An 18,375-nucleotide genomic window follows, 5' to 3' on the forward strand; every position below is an offset into this window, starting at 1 on the left:
ACAAGACCTAATGACATCCTTGTACTCTTGTTGAGTTGCCTGACCCTTCTTCCAAAGGTCATAAACTCTCTTTTTTCCCCAGAATTCCTCTGAAAGAAAAGCTATGCTAAATGAGTTTTAGCTCTTGATTGGTTATGCATGCTGAATGCTTCATTTGTATTGTATTCATTTCCAACACTGTAAAATCAATATGCATAGTCTGAAAAAAAAGGGGTTGCAGGGAAAATTAGGATGGTTATATTATGTGATGTCTAGACCCAAGAAGTGCCATATGGGATCAGATCAAAATTCCATTTATCTCATTATCTTCTCTACGACAGTGGTTTACAGGGGACTCGAAGGGGGGAGAGTATTAAAAAAAAGGCATTTGGTTGAATTGTACCTTAAAATACCTCTAATTTTTCAAAAATAAGCTGTGGAAAATCTTCCTTTACTGTAAGTGTATCATCAGGCTTAACAAGACAAATGGAGCTATGCCCTCTTAACTTATCTAGTCCCTTATGAACTTACCCAGGATGTTTGCTTTCACAATGCTTTGTGGCCATAAGTGGCACTACTTAATTATACATAACATGGTCATCATATATCCTTGTGAACCTGCTGTCTGATGGTTTCTTTGTACATCCCATGCTTCCACTGTTTTTGAGAGAGAGCAGATACTATTTTCCTGCAGATACGCTTTCTCCATGCCAGACACATAAGGATATACTCTTGTTCATTTATTTTCCAAGCTGAAAACTCATATTTTACTTAATTTTTCCTTTTAAGAAATTTTGTCCCCAGCTCATCTTGTTCTGTATTCTTTTTGAGGTGGAGTAATATGTATTAGATCAAGGTAAAAATGCACTGCAATCCACTGTAAAAATGCAACTGCAAAGAATGTCATAATAGTATTTCCTAGCTCTCAGTTCCTTACAAAAAAAGCTAACATAGCGTAAAAAGTTGCAAAAAAAGTGACTTGCTTTGAGGCAACAGCCGATCTACAATCTCCTTCAAGTTTGTGTCTTAAACTTTGCTGGGTTAAAGTTCAGTGCCCATAGTCTGAAAGCACCACTGTAAATCAGGCTGTGTTTCCTTGGATACAAACTATGAACTGAACACACTTATTCCAGGAACCTCTTTTCAAGCTTCCCCAGATGAGCTAATATGTGATACAGGAAATTATAATTAAAGAAAGTGATGGTTTTCCTGATAAATAAGTGTCAGAGGTAACAAAAAAGTTGTATTTCAAGCACCATTCTTTTGACATATATTCAGATATTTAGGCATAGAAAGGCAGAAATTTATATGCTTTTTAAAGAAAAATTAAATTCCTTCCTTTGTCATGATTTTCTCAGTGGTTCAAAGTGCAACCTGGTAAATGAATCAGTTGCATTTCTACTGGCCATTGCTGTACCTTGGCTTGTCAGCTCTCTGTAGCTGGATTCCAGATGATTTTTCCTTGTCTCCGCCTTAGGAGTTTTACTGATACTTTTTGGGATACACTTTTGTACATGTCACAGGATGCTGTGTTTTCACTATAAGGGTGCACAACCTATCCTGAGTAACCCTCCTAAACACAGAAAATAATTAGTTATATAATATGTTGTCGTAACAAAATTATGGTTTATACCAATTATGTTTATCATGCAAACATACTACCTTTAAGTTTTATCATCTTTAAGTTTTTCCTGCACAGTTAAATCTTCTATTCCATCACTTCTTGTCTTCAGACAGAGAACTGAAACCTGCATAGCTAACAGTGATCAAGCACTGCCCTCCAGAAGGAGGCAATATATTTTGTAGTCTAAAAGAACTTATAGATCATTGTCCAGATAGACAGATACGTAAAACTGAAAATTCTGAATGAACAACAGACAGAAGCACAAAGGCAGAACAGGGTAGAAAGGACAATTACAATAGCACACTTTGCAGCCTTCAGAAGTAATGTATTAATTTCAAATTCAGCATTTGCATGAGTACCCTCATGTTAGCCTTCAGTATCTTTAGCAATCAAGGTGATGCAGAACGGAACTAAAGCATGCTACAAAATCTCCTGGAAGAGGAGGAAGAAATACCTTCAACAGTACAAATATTACTGCTAACCAAAATACCTGCTAAAAACAGAGTTATCTTGGATGTGTTTACATGGACTGCAGAGAAAGCACTACAGATTTACCTCTTGCAGGTGCTCTGACTTAATGTAAAGCACCAAGTGCAGTAGATAAATACAAAATAAATGTAGCCCTATGGCTAAGCAGTCTGAGCTTCCCAAAATCAAGGACTCCAGAAAACTGGACTTCCATATATCGGTTTAGATAGGAGTGGGTAAAACCTTGATGCATTGGTAAATTCCCACTGAATTAATGAGGAACAGGTCAACAGAGACAGGAATAATACTTTTTTTCTGCTTATAGACTTAATGATCTGATAGTTCTGAAATCATTTCTCCTTTGGATTCTCTCATCCCAAGTATTTTTCCTCTGGAAATGTAGGCTTTGTGTTTGAGGAAGGGTTAGGTAGGAATGAGCCACATTGCTAAGTCTGTGCTCTTCTTTATGGGACACATGCAGCAACTGTCTCACCATAGTTTCCCAGTTCTACAGATGCTATGTTGATTTTTGCTAAAGAAAACAAAAGCCCCAACTTTTTGGGGAAAGCAAACACTCTGGATGGAGAAGGTATGTGGCTTATTTATCTCTGAGTGTACACTTCACAATTAGTTTTTAGGAAGACGTGTGAGCCTAAAGTGAAACAGCTTATTTAAAGAACTGGTGACCTCCTCTCTTCCATTGTAACACAATTTTAAGAATTGTTTATAAATACAGTTCACAGAGTTTAAAGCAAAGTAAACAGTATATTTTTGGTTATTTTTTTCTGGAGTAATAAATAACAGAACAAAGTATATAACAGACTCTATTTGCTAAGTAATTCCTTTTCCAATGCAGGTATAGCATTATCAGTAGTAATCACACAAATGATTGATTGCAGGAGGAAGGACTCCAGGATATGAATTTTCTAAGACTATTACACTTCAACTGCATTTTCAGAAATATTTTGCTTATTCTTGCCGATGATGACAAAAAAGTGATTTACTTGAAAAAAATGTATTATGTAGGAAAACCAATGACATTTAATCTTCGTTTTAGCATCCAATTACTATGCTGTGTCCAACACTGCAATACCAGAAACATTTGTCTTAAAAGAAATTGTCATGAAAAGGAACAAGTAAATAACAGCACAGCTGTTTTCTTTCATAAACATCTTTAGAAACTAGGCCTTGTAATGTTATTTTTGAAATTGCCACATTCACCAGCCACATTAGGTTATTAATAGCTTGCCTGCCTCTGGCATGAAAACACATCTTGTTAAAATAAAGAGACTCTTTTATTCTTAAACTCCAAAACTATAAATATTAGTCAGTAAAAAAAATTAAAAACCTCAAAAAAACCTAGAAAAAAGTCCATAAAGGGTAATAGATTAATTCTGACACAGTCCCTATACAGTTATATTGGAGAATATAGACAGAGCATAGAACCAATGATGTATTATTTTAACACAGAGTGTGCTTTTTTTTAAGGGTTTTTGCATGGTCCTCTCCAAGGGTAGATTCACAGGACATGTATGTACAGGAGTGAGATAATGCCTGGCTTTTGGTGTTTAGTCACTAAGTCCTCTGCTAATCAGACAGAGACAGATTCAGATGGCCTCATTCCAAATGACACTGACTCCAGAGCAACAACGGAGTTTCTCTAAATTGGTGGGGTGATGTGTGCCAGAAAAAGGTGCTTAGCTTTCAAAGCAAGCACAAGTAATGGGTAGCGGGACCTTGAGGCAGCTGCTGGCAGTTAAAGTGCTGATTCTTTCACGTGTTACAGTGCAAAACAGTGAAAACTGAACACTATTTAAATTAATAAAAAAATGCACCACAGACACCGTATCACTAAGAAAGCCAGTAACTTTACTGATTTGTCTGCAAAATACAAATTATACCTTATTTCCAGCAGGAGAATCTTTTGAAATTTTCCCATTTTTGTTCACTACAGACAGCTGAATTAAGTCCCTTGAGATACACAGATGTGGTTTAACTTAGTTATAACATCTTGTCATCTAGTGGCGACAAAGTCCAGCTTATGCCGCTGTGAGCCTCTACTTTAATATTTGTTGCAAATGCTTGTATGCTCCCATTTACAAGCTATTTTGTTATCACCATTGTTTTATGGAAGCAAATCCCCATGAAAGAGAAGAAAAAAAGAAAAAAAAGGATACAACAAACCATCTGAAGCAATCCAAGTGTAATGCCTGCAGTAATCCAGGTCTGATAATAGTTAATCCACAAAGGACTCTGGTACTGCATTTTTTATTTTTAATTTTTTTTTTTAATGACTTACTTAACTGACCTTTTTTTGAATCAAACTGAGGTACGGATCAGTCTGAGGTATGACAAGGGAAGGCAGAAATGCAACACCTGATTATGAAAATAATCAAACAGATACTTTTGATGCAGAAAGTCTGTGGCTCAAAGCTTGGATTGCTCCACATCTTTGGTTAAAATATATTAACAAAAGCCTTTTATTACATCTACAGTCTGAAGCATTCTAACAGACACCAATGTTCCATCAGTCCTTCAAGAGACCTGTAGTGGCCAGAAATTAATGCCATATAACCGACGACATCACAGCAGATGGCACAAACAGGAACAGATGAAATATGCCATGTTTAGGCAACAGCCTTTATTGAGGTTTCAAGTGGCTTTTAAAAAATTACAAAGCATTTACCTTCCACGCAAAGTAAGAAGGAAAACAAAACAGCTGTTAGACTATAGATAAAAGAAGGTATATAGGATAACACATACAATACAAAAGGGTTGACATCCTTGAAAACAGCCCATGAGTTCTTCTATTCGTATGCTCACTTTACCTGAAAAAGATCTGAGGACAACAGATAGTTTTTATATTATTCATTAAAAATTGCTAAATTCCTCTTCTGGGAAAAATATAAGCCATTTTTGTTATAAAACGCAACTTTTGAAAGACACTGAAATGACAAAAACTTTACTGCGAATGGCTCAATGCATACAATATACATGTTGTGCAGATAGGGTATATCATATAATTGTCACCAGCAATTAAACACTAACTGACAACACCTTTTAATAGGGGTTAGCTTAGCTATAACAATACTTGCAGATGTCCAGAATGCCACTTCAGGTGTTTGAACTTACAATTAAGAATGTTGCCTAAAACATTATATAGCATGGGTTAAGGTAAAGTAAATGTTAATACTCTTTCAGGGCTCTGCCCCAAACTCCTTAAATACAAAGGAATCACACAATAAACCCAAATTAGCTTTGCAAATACAATAAATGGTAAGGTACAGATAAAGGAACAAGAAAGGTAGACAGTTATAGTTTACAGAAAGTGACTTCACAATCAAAGTTGTGCTTCTTATCATTAGATCAGTTTGCAAATATGCATTATCCCCCACAATTTTGCCAGTATAAGTTAGTTGCCCTCTGCAGCAGGAACAAGAGGGCTGACTGGCATTTGTTTTCACGTGATTCTGTTCTACTTGTGTTTATACAAAAATCACTGTCAGAGTTAATATAAATTGCCCAGGCAATACTTTTCACGCTACTTTCTGCTTAGTTACTTGCAGTAATATATTACACTGCATCTTCATTAAATATGATATCTTTTTTTTTCATGCGTTGCTGAGGCAAATCGCAAGGTAAACTATTAATATGGCTATTCTTCATATATCAATAGACCAAATCCCCTTCCCCACTGACAAGTTTCTACTACAATACCAATAAAGTTGTATTTTTTTCTTGAAATGACAAGGTACATTTGTGATATATTTGCATATTTTTGACACACCAAAGTTTAAAATTCTCAGAAGAGATTATGTGTATAGATTCATCTGAAGGTGAAGAAAGTGGTTTCAAAAACAGGTCTTTTTGTGTTTTAAACTTAATCATGGGCCCCATTTGACTTTTTTTTTCTTTTTATGCTTTTTTCTTTTTGTTTTTTTTTTTTTTTTTTTAAAACATGCGTATCTTTGTTTACCCTGCAGTTTGCTCCACGAGATAAGATAGACGCATTAGTAGCACAGTATTCTGCATAAGGAGTTTCCAGATTATACACTAGCCCCTGCACGGCTGAGAGTGCCTGTAAGGCAGGCTTCTGTAAAGTCATGATAAGTGAAGAGCCTATGTCCTAATGCACACCGTAGTCTGATCATCATTCTCTACTACAGAGAGGTACACTCCATCATTGAGCAGTGCACAGCAACTGCACACATAGCTGGAAAAAAGAGTGTGGATTTCCCTTAACAAAATATTTTGTGTTGACATTTCACTGCCGCAGCTATATCCTTCATCATGGTGTCAGTGTATGTAGGCGAGACCTGGAAGGACTCTTGAAAAAAGGAGATATATTACAGTTTTACTATGGCACTAACATTTTGCTTAAACACTTTTCCCCTCCAACAGAAAGATTAAACTGAAACACTTGAATACACCATTTTTTCTTCTAATAAACAAGAGGGACAAAGAGGGACTTGAAGAAAATGACACATTCCCTCTGGTCAATCTATAGTCAAAGGAACAATATGAGGCTGGACAAAATGTGGATGCCATATGCTAAAGCAAGTCCTGCTCCGGTGTAAACATACAGGGAGCGTTGCTCAACAACGTGCCCACTGTTAGATGACGTGACTGCAGAGGTCCGTGAGAACCAGGGACCTGATGGCCAACATTGGCTGTGTAAGATCAATCGACTTTGAATGATCCTCTAATTGATGATGTCTCTAGAAGTTTTATGTCTGTGAGAGAGGGGAGTAATCTTTATACAAGGCACGTTTGTGCTGATCCCTCCCTTTGCCTCTCTCTGCTGCTTCAGCACATATTCACTTGCACTCACGTAGCTGACAGCCGTTCGAGCTGCACACCCAATTCTGACAGGCAGAATACCAGCTTCATTAATGAGAAAGGGCCAAGTTACGCCACTTTGTCATTTAACCCATGGAAAACTACAAGATACGCAGGACATTAAGTAATAGAAGGGCCCTTAACTTGTACAATGCACAAAACAGCATGAAAGAACTAATCAGTATATACAATGGATCGCAGTTCACCCAAATGATTGTAAAATGCTGTATTAAAATGATTTAGGTTGTTACACCGTGGGTAAAGTCTAACTGTTTACAGATCAGTCTTTCAACAGCTGACTTTGATCTGTAAAATGTATATGCAGTAAAAGAAAACCGAAAGAAAATAGTTAAATGTGCAACTGCACAAATATAATTCCCCACTATTAAGATAACAAAAACTTTTGCTATTACCATAATTATTATATATATTAGAAAGCTATACACAAGCATGTTAATTTCACAGATTTTTTTAAAAGATTCTTAATATTTTATATAATTAGAAATACACATTTCAAAACCAAAACTTCTGCAAAGAGAAAACAGTTATCTTGGTTAGCAAAGCATGGAGTTCCTCAAGGCTTAGGGTAGTGCTTTCTATACAAAAAGTCCTTTTTTGTTTGTTTCTTCAGGACTGTTTAAAAGATTAGCAAAGCTTTCAAGGAAAAAAGAACACATTTTGGCTTAAGGAAACTACAAAAGCCACAAATGCTTTGCAAACTCTGTCTTACTTCTTAATATGAAAATAAGCAAAATGTAATGTACATATTTGTATACCTTTTTTTTTTTTATTTAATAAGTGATGCAGACCCAGAATTTTTGAAATTAAATATATCAGCCCTCGAACTCAACATTTTTACAAGTATGGTCCTCTTTAAACGTTTTGATCCTTTTTAAATGAGTCCCATACTCTAAAAATATGCTTGCATGTTTGTGAGCATTTTAAGTATGTTAGGTGACCCAGTCTCTTTCTAGCATTAATTCATGGCCACCCAACTGCTGGGTCTGTCAAAACATCTGTACATTTTCTATATGTTGCATAACAGCTGCTTTCTCTCTCAGTAAAGATCTGCCATTTCTGGCAAATGTTTTCCTTTTTTCTATTTACATGTAAATAACGTTGAACCTGCAACATGACACTATCTATTGTAACATACATTTTGCAAGGGAGCACAACAGTGAAAAGAAGTTAGCCTTAAAATCTAGTTTGTACAAGTGTTCTGTTGTACAACTCAAGTGCTAAGCTTATCTCAGCATTTCTGTTTATCCTTATACTGCATCACTGAGGCAATTTAAAAGTACTTTTACAAAACAGAGTACCTGACTTTTTTTTTTTTCACACACAGCACATATAATGTATATCGACCCCTCCCCCCTCCCCCCATTAAAGTATAGCACACACACACTGCAAGAAAAAAAAACCAACTAATAGGTAATAATGTTATCATGTTGCCCATCCTTCAGAGAGCCGCATGCGCTTGACAGAGGGGCTTTCCCTTTCGTCCGGCGAAGGTCTGGTGAGTCCAATGGGGGAGTGGAATTCGTTCCGGTGATCTTCTCGGTCACTTCCATCATAGGAACTGCTACAGCTGCTCAAACTGTCAACAGGAGATCTCCCCGCCTCATGGCGCGTGTGCTGTGGGTATCTCGATGGTGTGGTGGTACGGTCTCTAGGAGGAGAAACAGGTTCTGACTTGATGTTGAGGCTTTGAGTAGAAGGCAGGGAGAGATTTGTACTCTGAGATAAATGAGTGCTAGTGCAAGCTCTGTAGGAGGAAAGGAAACCCAGTTACAGACGGAGGAGGCATGGAGCCCCCAGATATGCACAAACACTCACACAAACACCAGTGTAAAGGCTCGCGCAGGACAAGTGTGCACAGAGAGCACGAGGACTGTTGCACAGGCAGAATTCACAAATTCCAGGAGATGAAAGCACCACAATGTGGTTGACTTGAGTGGGACATGACCTCAGTTTGGAAGGACGTCTTGCTTTCAATCTCTCTGTCTCCTTTTATTTTAAAATCAAGTGTCACCACAACTTTGGCTAAGCGAGCCTTTGCACTGTTGGAACCACCTGCAGGTTTCTGTGTAACTAATGCTCTGTGTGTGTATGCACTGGCTGAGACAGGGAAGGCATGGGCTTTATGCTGGGATGAATCCAACTAACTTGAACGAACCCAACTGCTTTTATCGCTCTTCAATTTGGCATGTGACTTCAGATGCAAAACAGAAACAAAAAGAAATCTGGCCTGGTACTTTTTACACCTTTACCTTTCAGAATAGAGTTAAAATTACTGGTCCTAGCATCAACAGGAATAAAATAGCATAGACAGTGAGGACTGAGATATGATTCTACGGTTTAACTCTATGAATCTGTAATTCAATCCAGAACACTTTTGCATAAACTACCAAAGAGAAGCTGAAAAGTAGTGCCAGAGGCCTATACTGTTTGTATGTAGGAGAGACAAGCTCAGAGGATGCTGGTAGCAGACAGAATACTACACTGAAACTTTTTAACTTTTTCAAGGCAAGCTGTATAATTATTCCAAGGTCTTTTTTTTTTTTTTCCCTGTGCATTTTTGTGGACAGGTAATGGTAGAGGAAAGATGAAACAAGCAGGGAGGAGAGTGAATACTGAGAACATGCATTATCTCTGGAAGAAATGAGCTCACTTGTATCGGCAAAATATTTTGTACAAAAGCACCACCTCCTGGCAAAACCTGACCTTTTGTTATTAAAATAGAGTTCTTGAAACGCAAGTTCCATGTTCCAAGTTCCACTTCAGAGACCATCTGCTACGCTGAAGTTAGTGTGTAACCCCAGAAACAGTTTCAAGGTTTCTACTCATGAGTTTTTATTTATACACGGGGAGGAAGGCAGTAGGGGCAACAGACCACTTGGCTTCCCAGGATTTTAAACCCAAAGCCACATGCAGGCATTTTTAATGCAAGAAGGTGCAACCCTGGGATTTGGAAGCAATTTTTAAGCATGTAGAAGACACAGTTAAGTTTAGATGTGGTCTTTTCGTTTATTGAAATACTCCACTTTTCCTGGTATCTCATCAACTGAGAACTGAGATTAGCTTAAACAACATTTACTACTATGATGAAAGACAAAATGGATTTTTTTTTCTTCTGACAGATTTAAAATAAAACTACATGGCTTCAATATTGAATGATATCAGCTGCTTTTATCAGGAATTACTGCAGTGTTTAATAATGAATGGATCCTGTTAGAAACTAAAGAGAACAGGATGCTCTACCTCCAATGGCTTTTATCTACCCTTCATTCCTACACAGATGATAGTGCCAAATCTGCAACAAGCCCTTTCATAAATTATGGAGTTCAAGAGTAATAGCACTCACAGTAGCAAATGTAGCATTTATTGTTTTTTTGTTTTTTTGTTTTTTTTTGTAAAGAGTACATTTTCTTTGCTTTTGCTTTTGTAGATATTAAATTAACACATAGAGAACACTGTAAATATAAGACTTTGCCATTCCAACTTAGTGGAATATTCCACGCTTCCTGAAAACTTGTTAAAAAGAAACCAACAAGAATCAAATATACATTTATGCCCCTTTTTTCTTTTGCTTTTAATTTCCAGTGACTTAATTTTTCAGTTGCTTAGGAGATCCTAGGACTTTACCTGAGTAAACAAGCTGTCAGTTTAGCATGTATGATAAGATTACATATGATTTTAGATGCTAAGCTTATAGCTAAACCTGAAAGTCCCATTATAAAGGATGGTGGAGCCTGCGGATTTGATTTAGAAGTGTTTGATTTGAGCAAATGACATGTCACTTTGCATGCTGGGGATAACTAAAAAACCCATGCTAGATAAAAATAACCATATTCAGTCAAATGTGTTCACATGGAACATACTTGCATTCTATCGTGTGACAGCCCCCAACGGAATAAATCTAGAGGGATAAGCTGAATTTTCAATGAAAGATAGCTAGTATTGCTGTACTGCAATATTGCCCTTTTAACAGTGCTTCAGAAGTGAATATGAGAATGCATTTCTATAGACTTTTCTACAGATTCCTTGTGATTCACTAGCAGGGTTACATAAATACCCGGCATACAAATTGGAGGCAGTTTTATAAATGTTTCAGGTTGATTTGCATTTTGAACTTTTTTTTTTTAAATAAATTTTAAAAAGCTTAAGAAGTCATTTTGGCAGGTCAGGACTGAATTTTTGAGGTTTAAAACAATATAAATAAATTGCAGCAATTATTTTTATTAACAATATTTTTTTTTCTTTTAAAATATAGTCTTTTCCTACTGAAACTATTTCTGAGTTTTAATATCTATTTATTGGACTGTAATTTACATTATTTCATTAACATTTTCTGAAATATTTTTCTGAGAATCTCATCTAAGCTAAAATGGTCTCTTACAAGGGAAACCTACTGTTACACATATATGTGAATGGTGAAATAATACATATTTAGGTGCAGCCTTTAGACCCATATTCTAAACAGAGGATTGATCTCTATTTAGAATAGAAGGCCTATTATAAAAAAAGAGAATTGTGCCTGTTACAAAATGATTTAATTTCCTGTATACGTGTGTGAGTGTACAAACAGCTGTTTGCACTGATATGTATCAATGCATATTTTACACTGTTGCTTCATGTAATTACATGATTTTTGTTCAAGCATGACCTGTTTTTATCATTTCAAACCTACACTAAATTCTCTGGAAAACAAATAAGATTTGAATACAGGAAACCCACTGAGAAAATAAAGGAAATGACTTCAAATGTTTGCGTATAATTATGTGCACTCAATAGGTGCCTGGCAGTCCACTCATGTTGACATCATCACCTTTTTCCATATATTGTATGAAAATACTTCATTTCATGGGGACAATGAAGAAAATGAATGTTTTAATTTGGCACAGCAGTTCCTGTTGAGACCAGTGTAGTGAAAATGTGATGTTTATTTAGATTATGATGGGCACGTGGAGAAATGCTGGTTCCTATCTGGGTTCCACATGGAAGAACTACACAGCTCTGCTGTGTGAGAGGTGGGGAGCATGACAGGGTGTCATGAGCTTGGAAGGGAGTTTGGTCCTCACTGATGCCAGTGAGATCAGTTCTGTGTGTGTCTCCACCTGTTTGAATCTCCAACTGGTATTGAAGCTCAGCATGCACAGGTAGAAGTGCAGGTCTGAGTAGGTGACGAGTGAGGACATGAACATGTACCAGGTAGGCTTTTCCAGGAGGAGAAAGTAGTCTATTGAAGGAAGATGGAGCCTGACATACCTACACACTTGCATCTCTAAATTAGTTTACTTTCTCGTTTCATGTAATTTTTCCCCATAAATACAAGTAATGAACCATTGAAAATTCACTGCAAAATTTAGTTATGCAACTTTAGTTACGTGTTAATTTGTAGGTAGGAGAATAGAGGATATTTTTGACTTGCTAACAATGCAATCTTCCTCCCCTTTGTTTTTTCTTTAGGTAGATTTTTTTGTTGTTGTTGTTTGGGTTTTTTTAATATATATTTTTTTGGTCAAAGTAACAGCAGAATAAGAATTTCTGTGTCAAGGTATTTTGATTAGCTCTCACACATTAGGATTTACACTTTTTAAGAAGACCTTTCTAAACAAATAGTAACATGAAACTGAATCACTGGAACATCTTATTTCCAATACAGGCATAAGAATAAAATGCTCAACCTGAAATATATGAGCTTTTTATTCAACACAAGCAGATTGGCAGAACTGATACAAATTCATTAAACATGATGTCACTGTACATAAATTTTTCAGTAAAAAAGCTTCAGTGGAGGATATTTGCCTATATTTAGCTGCAGTTATTATATAAACAAAAATAATCATTGCTAAGTAATAATCTTGCTATCTAAGGGTCACAGAATAAGTCAACAGTACATATGACTTTGGAAAATTTCCATGTTTGGAAATTTGGAATTTCCATGTAATGGATTTGTGACTAAAAAATTTGAATCCTCTATTACAAAGTTTGGAATGAATTTCTCTTCTGGTTATCAGCAACTAATTTCTGTTAGACTCCGGTACATGTGAAACAAGCAGTAACCCTCTCTGTAAGAGACATTGAAGCAATATTCAGATCAAATCCCAAAGTCTGGGAGGGAATGATTTTCAATAGAATTTGTGTATCTTTTTCCAGATGCAGACTCATTTAAAAGACCATGAAAATACCATTTTGCTTTTTAACCTAAAAAGTTGAAAAGTCTATCTTGTTTTAATGTTCCAGTTATATCCAGGCTCTACATCGTTATGCTGTTCACCAGGCTCTGCAAAACGCCAAAAGCTGCACAGACAGGGAAAATGAACCCTGTCCTCAGGTATTTGCCCTCAAGTAAACCAGCACTAGTATGGCTGTTAATTGCAGAGTCAACCTGAATTAAGAGCCAGGTTGCAGAGATCTTTTCCAATTACCTTAAAGATGGTTCTGACAATGCTGCTGAAATTGTTGGGGACTTATCTGGAGCATGCTAATACATCTAACTGTGTCCTATTCTATTACTAACCAAATTCTTCTGTCAAGCACTGCAGAAGTAGAGTTGGTTTTCACCTTTAGACTTTGGTGAAAAACAAAACCTGAAGGAGAACTAGAATGTCTCTTCCACTAACTCACCTGTTTTCCCACAGATCTTTACAGCCTACTGTTAACAACAAACATCTCACAGTTGCCAAATCTGTTCAGTATAGGACCTGAGACAGCAAAGTTGTCAAAAGCTTTCTAGATGTAATTACTCAAATATATGAGGATGACTGTAATTTTGTTTGATTTTTAAATCTTCCTGCAAATTCTAGCTCAGCTTGACATGGACTGAATATGTTCTATATAATTTCAAGTTTTTCAAATAATCCAGAAGTTAGCACAGGTATTTTTGCATGCAGAACTCAGTGACTAAAATAAAGGTTTATGGTTTTCTGCAGAGATAGAAGACTTCTCCAGAACTGTCAGTGAAGCAGCTTTCATAGCTGAATTCATTTACAAATCACTGAAAGAATATTAATAAAAATAGCAACTCAGAATATATTCCACAGCCACAGTCATTACACTTTGACGTTCTGTGATATGGATTAGAAACAAATCATGATGTGTGACATATCTGAAAAGGCATGTAGTTAGTTTAGGATTTAATTTATACATTTTTTTTGGTTAACCAAATAGCCTTATTACATTCTTAGGTATGCCACTGAAAACAATCAGCTTACTGTAAATGTATACATCGATATCGAATGTGAGCTTTCAATCCAAGACTTTATTTATGTCTTTAGTTGAACCTTTAGTCTGAATGCTGCCTCAGAAACGGTGCAAACTCAAAAAGAAAATAGAAGTGTAAGAGAAAGATATTAAGACTATTTCTTCCTATCTCAGCAACTACTTCAATTGTATATTTTTATATCATTAGTATCTATATATACTTGTTTATATAGAAATGAGTTTTAATTTTTTTTTCCTTTGTACAGCTGTCCTTAAAAGCCCAGATTGTCTGTACATGGTAAAGATATCAGAATAAGTTACAAAAAACATTTGGATAAACTAGAAGGAGAATTTTGAAGTTTAAGCCACATTTATAGTATTAAACAGTTCTACATTATGGCAACCATCTTGAAGAAAAAATAGCATATGTGCAAACACCTCTTTCTGAAAAAAAAATTCAAATGCATCTGAATTAAATTACCCCTCATAAATACACTTCTGCTGTTTTCAGCTTCTATTTTTGCAACTGAAATTTTTAAAATTCAAACATGTCTACTCATACAGGCCTATGTGTGCCACACTGGTGCCTGCCTACGTTCTTACTCAATAGAAATTGAAGGTATCAGAATTTTTGAAAATCATACACCTGTTCACTTCAGTGAGCCAAGACATTGCATGTTCAAGAATGCATTAGGTGATCTCTCTGTGAATTTTCATACTTCAAAAGATCGTGAAATGATTGAGCAGAGTGCTTCTCCAAAACTTGAATAAATGCCTCAAAATTAGCCACTAGAGGACAGGAACACCTGTCCTCCTCAACACCAGCACATCACAATGACTTTTGTGGGCTCACAGTTCTGAGGCCTAATTATGCTATTTTCTCATAGAAATAATTTCCAAAGAAATTAAACTTGAATGTCAGAGTTGAGCAGAAGGGAGTATGTGATTATTAGATTAGGTTAAGGCTTAATCTCAGGTCAAATAATTGTGTAATTCTTACTTGATTAAAAATATTTAGAAAAATTTCAAGTTTACCGTAAATGTTTGTGCTACAGTAACTGGAAATAAAAAGCATAAACAGCGAAATATAGCAATAGTACAATAGGTGTTCAGCTTGGTTTTAGTATTGAAAAAAATGCTATTTAAAGAAATAAAAACTAAAACATAGAGAGTACACTATTGAGGAAATGTCATGGACACAGAGTAGCTACTTAGCAAACTTTACATTGAATACATAGTTCCAGTTTTGCAAAATGGAATTTTTACACAGAGTAAATATGTGCTGATACGTTATCTTGACATATTTTACATTTGGAATTACTGGGGAGACTGAAGTCATTCTAGGACAGTAAAAGAAAGAAAACACTGCTTACCCCAATTGACTGAGGGCAGATGGTGGCATGTTGTGTAGGTGTTGCTGTTGCCAGCCAGTCACAGAACCAAGATGAAGAGCACTGGCTGTGTTAAACCCAGAGAGAGATGATATATCTGCACTACTCAGAGAATATTCTGGATTTGAAAACAGAAAGACAATAATTAAGAGAGAATTAAAGAGGAAGCAATTAAACAACAACTAGCATAGTAATGTTCACGTCATTTTATAAGCCTTTTAATTTTAATTACACCAATCACATTAAGTTGCAGCAGAAAAAGCAAACCTTCCTCTTCCCTCAACTCATTAACTTGGGAGCAAATAATGCACTAATAATTATTCTGTAATTTAGCAGGGCTTTACTGGGTTTGAAAGATCCAAAGCATTCTTAGACTGTATATCCACCATAACTACAGATGCACTGTCAGAAAGAATTGAAGAACATAATATTTTGGTTACAGTCTTCCTTGCAGAACCCAGCAGGAAGCCTGTTTCTGAACAGTAGCAATACACAACAGGAATTGGAATGGATCTCTGGAGGCTTCACTTCTATGCCCTCCCAGGTAACTCTGTGATAGCCCACAAAGTTACTGAACTCTGGTGTGGAGACACTGAAGCTGCTCCTTCCCACTTCCCTCATGGTGTTAGGATGGTGCACTCAACCACATGAAATTACTTCTAAAGAAGACTAAGAACTGTCTTTTAAGTTACTTTTTTTTTTTAATTTTATTAAAGCCAAGGAAAGAAAGCTACCAAATCAGTCTTCCATTCAAACAAGACAGTTGACTTCAAAATAGATGTGTCTGAAGTTAGTGACAGGTACAGAATAAGCAAATGTAGTGCAAAAGCATATCAGCTATGAATTTTTCAGTTTCTCCCAAGGAAGATTAGCTAATTCATTAGTACTAAGATAGACACTTGTCAGCACCTTGCTCCCTCCCCCATCCTTTGCATCCTGCATGCATACTTACCAGTACCATATGTTGTTGAGATTGCTGATGGGTATCCTCCCATCCCTTGCCCTGGTAGAGTAGGAGTTGCTACGGAAACCACTGGAGTAGCCAATGACTGAGCAGACTGGGAGTTATTTATCCTTTGATTCTTTTAAAGTAAGTAAAATAAACATATTATTGACTAGTTTTAAGTCAGTTGAGTGTATTTGCTTTCTGTGTATGTTCTGTGCATGAGAAATACAGGCTGATACAAATTTCTAGAAATTAATCCTTTAACATGTGGCTTTGATGAACTCTGCCAACCCTACCATTTACAAGCCTTCAAGAGACCAGTTGTCACCATAGTAACACATTACATCAGTATCTCCTAGGTAACTGAACTTGTAAGATTGCTTTTATTGTGGGTAGAAGAACAGATCGTGAAAAACTTATGAAATATATAAGCTCAATTCCCAGTGTTTTTCTTTTCACTCAAACAGAAAAAAACCAACCACAAACAACATCAACAAAACCCACAAAGCAAAACAAAAAAAAAAAAGGTGAAACAAAAGCCCCCAAACCCAGCTCCACTGGATTTTGAAAGTCCAGACTGCTGAACACTGAAGTCTTACCAGTAGATGGTGCTCTGACTATTTCAGAGTAGTTTTTGTCATTAAGAAAACCTTCAAGACTCCTAGGTAGCACAGCAGTTGCACACTTATCTTTAACTCAAGGGCATTAGATGTTGCACTGTAAAAATTACACTAGAGAATTCTAATTCTGTGAGCGGCAGGATAAAATGACCAGAGAGCCACCATAAGGCTGCACCACCTTTAACAATACAAGTTTACATGCTTTCAAAGCACCAGTAACAAGAAAGATTAATTCTAGGAGGCATAACTTGAATATGTGCAACAACTACATCTGGTCTTCTATACTGTTGTATTAAAAAATTACAATGATCTTTCTGTTCACAACATACTTATTATGGTAGTGTTTTCCATTTTATTTCGACCAACATTTCACTACATAATGAAAAATAACTGTTTTTCTTTTCCTTGTTGTTAAGATGAACATCATTACCACTTACCAGAAGCAGATCAACATCCTCAGACTGATTGCATAGGAAAGGAGTGTTAAAAATTAGTGAATATAAATATTTACCAGGATGCAAGTTTCTAGCTTAAGGCTTAGTTTCATCTGATAGGGGTAGCAAATTAAACACTTTCAGAGCATAGTTTGGAAAAATAACACCTCATAGATCTCTTATTTGTCCTTCTAATGGAATGTTTGTCTCAGCTGTAGGGGCAATTTATCCATTTTTCAGCAGAAGACTTTCTCTAAGAATTCATTGTTTCTTCCACAGTCCCACTGGTTGCAGACTGTCATACTATACCTGACCACTCACAAAATCCCCAGGGAAAATATCTGTTTTAAGGGCCTTGAAATAAATAATTTGATGCAGACAGCTTATTACCACCTTGCTTGACTTTGAGTATTGCCCTGTAGGACTATTTCGTACTTATTTGCTTAGAAGGCAGCATCACATTTATGGGGGGTTCTAGTTTGATGGTTAATTTATTTTCCATCAAGATAAAGTAACCAATTTGGAAGTTGTTTTAATAATGTCTGTTACATAATGGAAAACTGCATTTATACTGTTGCTTAAATTTACCATCAAGATACTTTTTAGATTAAGCTCACTTTAAATATTAAATCACTCACAAAAGATTTACTTGCAAACACTAACTGACTTTTGGAAGGGAACTACAAGACATGCACATGAAACCATCCAAATTCAACCTTCTAGCACAATATCTTGCATAAATTTCACTCATCCTGGCAGGAGATATCAAAATTTCATGCTTCTTTTTCTCTTGCTCTGTCTATGTACTACCTCTTATCATTACAAAATTTGGAGCTCAGAGCGATAGAGTTCAAATTAATTTTTTTAC

At 36.1% G+C, this 18,375-nt stretch overlaps 1 protein-coding gene across 22 annotated transcripts in view; it reads right to left on the reverse strand.

Moving 5' to 3' along the window:
- Positions 1-3,919: 3,919 nt before the first annotated feature.
- The window catches only part of MEF2C (myocyte enhancer factor 2C), a 134,550-nt gene continuing 120,094 nt past the window's right edge, over positions 3,920-18,375 (reverse strand). For 15 of the 22 annotated variants that reach the window (XM_064641823.1, XM_064641824.1, XM_064641833.1 and 12 more), the window contains 4 exons: positions 17,511-17,534; positions 16,460-16,589; positions 15,490-15,625; positions 3,920-8,675 (listed from right to left, as the gene is read on the reverse strand). In XM_064641823.1, coding sequence (XP_064497893.1) covers positions 8,354-8,675; positions 15,490-15,625; positions 16,460-16,589; positions 17,511-17,534 — 612 coding nt within the window. In that variant the 3' untranslated portion in view covers positions 3,920-8,353. The remainder of the gene's footprint in view (positions 8,676-15,489; positions 15,626-16,459; positions 16,590-17,510; positions 17,535-18,375) is intronic. The other 7 variants (XM_064641839.1, XM_064641840.1, XM_064641838.1 and 4 more) reach the window with 3 other exon arrangements.

The sequence above is a fragment of the Pseudopipra pipra genome, chromosome Z (assembly GCF_036250125.1).
Source record: "Pseudopipra pipra isolate bDixPip1 chromosome Z, bDixPip1.hap1, whole genome shotgun sequence".
Lineage (NCBI taxonomy): Eukaryota > Metazoa > Chordata > Aves > Passeriformes > Pipridae > Pseudopipra > Pseudopipra pipra.